Source organism: Cynoglossus semilaevis, chromosome 14 (genome assembly GCF_000523025.1).
Source record: "Cynoglossus semilaevis isolate Cse_v1.0 chromosome 14, Cse_v1.0, whole genome shotgun sequence".
Lineage (NCBI taxonomy): Eukaryota > Metazoa > Chordata > Actinopteri > Pleuronectiformes > Cynoglossidae > Cynoglossus > Cynoglossus semilaevis.
In genome coordinates, this window is record NC_024320.1 from 26735793 (window position 1) to 26740847 (window position 5055).

Consider the following 5055-nt stretch of genomic DNA (forward strand, 5'->3'; position numbering starts at 1 on the left):
CCCGAGGGCGCGGGAGCGGTGGGGGGGGGGGGGGGGGGGGGAGGAGGAGGAGGAGGAGGAGGAGCAGAGGAACAGAAGTCTCACGCTGCCGTGACTCCAGCTGCAGTCTACGTTTCTCCGGTAGACGTTGACGATCTATCGCCACCTTCCTGCGCTCCACCATCCATCCCATCCAGTCCTCCAGCTCAGGTCACCCTCCAGAGGGAAGCCCAGTTGGGAATGATGCCCCCTGGTGGTCCTGTGACGAGCCAGCCCACCTCCTCAGTCCAACCAGACAGTAAGTCCTCCAGCCTTCCTCAGGCCAGTGCTGAGCAACCAATCACCATGGTCTTCCTTGGCTACCAGGACGTTGAGGACACGAGCGAGAGCAGGCGGCTGCTGGGGTTTGACGGGGCCGTCAAGGCCGAGGTAGTTCTCATCGATGAAGACGATGAGAAGTCTCTGAGGGAGAAGACGGTCACCGACATGTCCATCGTCGACGGCACGGCAGCCGACCTGGTGTCGGGACGGCCGGGGACTTCCGAAGCCGCCAGCACCGAACTGTCGTCCGATGCTGCTTCTTCGCCACCTGCAAACGCTGATGCAAACACGGCGCCCCCAGCAGGCCTCACCCCCGCCACAGGTACAGACAAGAGGAAACGCTGCGAGTGCTGCCTCCTCATGTGACTGAATCTTCAAACACTTTTATTAATCTTATTATTATCACTACCCACAATGCCCCTCTTCACCCCTGTCTTTGGATGGTTACTAACAGAAGCCCAACCTTTCTTCTGCTCCTCCTGTCTTCTGGACTCTGATTGGCTGCCACCTACTCACACTCACGTACTCACAAACCGCTCCATCTCTGCTCTATCATGACCCACTTTGCCAACAGCGCCACCTTCTGGCCTTCTCTCTCCATTTCTCAAAACAGAAATATATTCAAATAAATAAATATATTAATAACAGAATGCAGGAAGAATCCTGTTCTCAAGCTGCCATATTTACCTGAAGACCAGTCTTTAGACCTCCTCTCAGTGGTCAGTGACACTTGTGGCCATGGGGGGTCGCCAAACCCAAAGGACAATCAAACAAATCAGCAACTTTTAATAAGCAGTTTATAGAACACCACCAGAGCAGGAGACGTTTACCAACTCCACTTCCTTCTTAGTTCCTCACGTCCTCGTGACTCCCTCACTCCTTCCTCGTCCACTCTGTTCAGCCAGGACAGAGTGGAGGGAACTGGTTGCCTTGGTTTCTTTATGTGCCTCTTCATCGTTTGTCCAAAACTGACGGTCGAATGTTGGAGACACGATAGTTAGAAGATATTTTTAGACTTTCATTTCTGTTTGCGACTGTAAAGACAGACGTTTTCTTTTTCTTTTTCTGAGAACCTCAAAGGCCATTCAACCTTGGAACGTTTGGAACTCTTTCCTGGGACACAAGTTTTAACCGCTGTAGGTCATAGGAACAACGTTTTCCTGCATATTTTCTACGCTGCCTCTTGTTACTCCCCACTCGGCATTTGTTTGTGGGACACATGTGGGTCCAAAGTATCCTTACAACGGGAACCATCGTGTTTATCGGGGAGGTGAACGGCAGGTGTAAGCCATATGTTCCGTTAGGCTACATTAGGTTGGATTGGTCTAAATGTAGCAGATCGTCTGAATACCAACATTGGTCTGGACTAAGGGACCTCGATAATGTTATGAAGCTAAATTGCAGGACTGAGTACGACAATACGTGAGAGAAGTTGACAATCTTTTTTTATCAAAGTAGAAGGGCGCCCCCCTGCTGGTCAGCAGTGGTAGTGCCTCCAGAAGTTTGTTTACAGGTGTCTCCAAAAGTAAGACCCAAATGCAAGGGCATTCCTTTCAACCCACGCTCTTCTTTCTACCCACATGGTCCATGTAAACCCATGACATGACCACAAGGAGATGCTGGTGGGGACACCCTCTCTGCCCCCGCCCCCCCTTCTCTCTCCAGTCTCCTGTATCCTCCATAAATCCCAGCTATTCCACTGCTGAGGTCATTTCCTACAATTGCATTACTTCCGAACTCAGCAGCCAATAAGAGCGGAGCAGGAACGGCGCTGGTTTCTGGAGCGTTGACACAGGAAGGTACAGGCAGCCTAATTAACACGCTCCCACCGCAGGGAACACACACATTCTCCAACTATGAAAACAAACACGGGTTTGATAAACGAGGGGCCGGGGGGAGGGCGGGGGCACACGTCCTAAAACACTGCCCCCTGGTGCATATATTCTCCAGGCAGACCCTCCTTCTTTAGGGTGCTACCAACCGTGGGGTCGGGGTTAGGGTTACCAACCGTGGGGTCAGGGTTAGGGTTACCAACCGTGGGGTCGGGGTTAGGGTTACCAACCGTGGGGTCGGGGTTAGGGTTACCAACCGTGGGGTCAGGGTGTTGTTCTATTGGTTATTGTTGGCTTTGGTTTTTTAAGAAAAAAAGTCTTTTAACAAAAACCGTGAAATCTTCTTTAGTTGAAAACTTGGTGTGTTTTTGAAGTGAATCATAAAGGAACAGAGCGCGGTCTAATCATCAGTGACCGGCCACACAAACGACTTCACGTATATAACGATGAATTCATGGGCCACAAACTACACTTGGGTCATATCGTGTGTTCTACAACAAATGTGAAAATGTTGGAGAAAACTGTGGGCCAATCAAACCAACCAAAGGTCAAACAAATGGGCCATTCCACACTCTGGACACCACATGTGGGCTACAAAAAGGGCCAACATTTACTGCTGCTTTAAAAACACCTTGAATGACCATGTGACCCAGACCAGAGGTCAGTGTGATCCAACCTTTGACCTCGTCTTCCCGGCCAACGGTCTTCAGTGAAACTGGCCACTGCTGCTGTGGGTCAGTCGTCACGTCCTGATTGGCCAGCTCAGACCTGCTGTGGTCTCATGCTCTTGTGTAGATAAAGAATGTAAATAAACTCTATATTCTATTCAACATCTTATTTTGAATTATCTATATAGAAATCTAGAAAAGACACAGATTATTTTGGACGCTGGACGTAGTTCAGTGGACGCACGATGCCATAGATGACCAGTGCACAGACCACCACACCACCCTGTCCACAGACCACCACCCTGTCCTCTGACCCCCACCCTGTCCTCAGACCACCCCCCCGGCCTCCTGACCGCACCACCGCCCTCCTGTCCTCTGACCACCACCCTGTCCTCTGACCACCCTCCCTGTCCTCTGACCACCACCCTGTCCCCAGACCACACATAGGAACTATCCGATCACCCTCTGAAACCAGTGGAGAATCTGTTTTTTTTGGGCTCCTCTTACGGACCACGTCTCGTTGTCACGTACAGTACTGAACAAACGTCTCAGTCCAGTGGAGACATTTAAGACGTCCCCCTGTTTTTGCAGATATTTGAGGATGTAAAGAACCAGTTTGTCCAACTGTCCAGGGCGGTTCAGGACAGAAGTTCATAGGAGTCAAAGCTCAGATGTGTTTTTAATGACCGTCTCTGGACGCTGTCATGGTTGGATCGCCTCCATGTGGCCAGAAAACCAAGGCCTCCACCCAGACTGACCAGTTCCTGCAGTGGTCGTGCCTTCACTGACGTAGAGGCTGGTTCTTTCTATGAGCTGAAACGGTCTGCGAGTATAGAGGGGGGGGGGGTTAGCACGTGATTCATAGACGGACGTACCTGCCTAAGACTTTTGCACCGTACTGTACGTTGAACCTTATTGGTAATAATTCAGACGTGTAGAGAATAGATATAAAAAATAACATTTAGCTGGTTTCTAATCACAAGTGAAAAAAAAAAAACAAAGTTAAAGTTAAAGATGTGTTCTACTTATTTTCTCATATTTTTTCGGAGAACAAAAAGCTCGGTTCCTAACAGTGACGTCACCGATGTCCACCTGTTGATGGACGAGACAACACACGCGTTTTAATGCACGTCTATGCAGAGACTGGATGAATGGTTTAAGACAAAGACACTGGTGATGAGTAACGACGGTCGAAGCACTTATTTCATGTTTGTACTTTCAAAATAAGAGCAGCAGCAGGTAGTGAAACAGTGAAGAAGAAGAAGAAGAAGACGAAGAAGAAGAGGAAGAAGAAGAAGAAGAAGAAGAAGGAGGAGGAGGTTGAGCTAAAGTTTGTGGAACTGAAAGAATCTCAACCGTCGGTCTGTGTGGGGGCGTGGTCTAATCCTAGATCGTGGTTAGGAATTAGGAAAGGACTCCAAACCAAAAGCATGAGGAAAGTCATGTTGTTATTATTATAATATCTGAGTAAACAGGATGTTACCGGCAACGCGCCCCCTAGTGGAAAGTAATCTCCAAAAAAACAAAAACTTTCAGTATCGTGATTACAATCGTGCGATAACGAGTGACTTATGAAGCGAGTGCAAATTGCCATAATTTTCTGCTAATTTACATTTACTTGAGTATCTGTTTCGCTGCCCCCTGGTGGTTGACTTTACCGAACGGATGGCTCTTTACTGTTTTATTACACGGTCTGTGATTCCGCACGCAAAGAGCTGCAGGAGAAGTACAACAGGCTAGTTGAGTTTACTAGTCTTACTGCCATGCCTGCAGTACTCCACCAACCCTGTAGGGGTCTCTTTCTCCCTGTCTGCCTGGCCTCACATGGTTGTATGGACTGTTAAAACAAAAGCAGAACCATTTTTACTGCTCTCTCTCCCTCTCTCTCTCTCTCTTTTCTTTGATCTCTCTCTCTCTTTCACCTCTGTATTTTCCTGGGTCAATAAAGCTACAGTTCCTCCACTGCTCCCCCTGCTGTCTCCTGCTTGTTATTCCTCTCCATCTGTCTCTAACACAGCATTCAGTGGCTGCTGACAAAGAATCACAGGCTGTCCTTCTACTGCATCTCTAACTAACACACACACACACACACACGTCTATGTTCAGTTGTTCAAAGGCAGAAAGAGATCAATACAAATAGCTTTCAATCAGCAAATCAAAACAAAGCTAAAGCTATTACATCTATAGCTCATCAATAGCTTTAGCTGAAAGGTTCAAGTTGAATCTGAACTAAATGATAAATGAAGCTGCTGTTC

The 5055-nt window shown here is 48.3% G+C and overlaps 1 protein-coding gene across 1 annotated transcript in view; it reads left to right on the forward strand.

The window, feature by feature from the left end:
• palm2akap2 (PALM2 and AKAP2 fusion) overlaps positions 1–5055 on the forward strand; it is a 75319-nt gene that overhangs the window by 44449 nt on the left and 25815 nt on the right. Inside the window, exon 6 of the mRNA XM_008326214.3 lies at positions 37–622. Coding sequence (XP_008324436.2) covers positions 37–622 — 586 coding nt within the window. The remainder of the gene's footprint in view (positions 1–36; positions 623–5055) is intronic.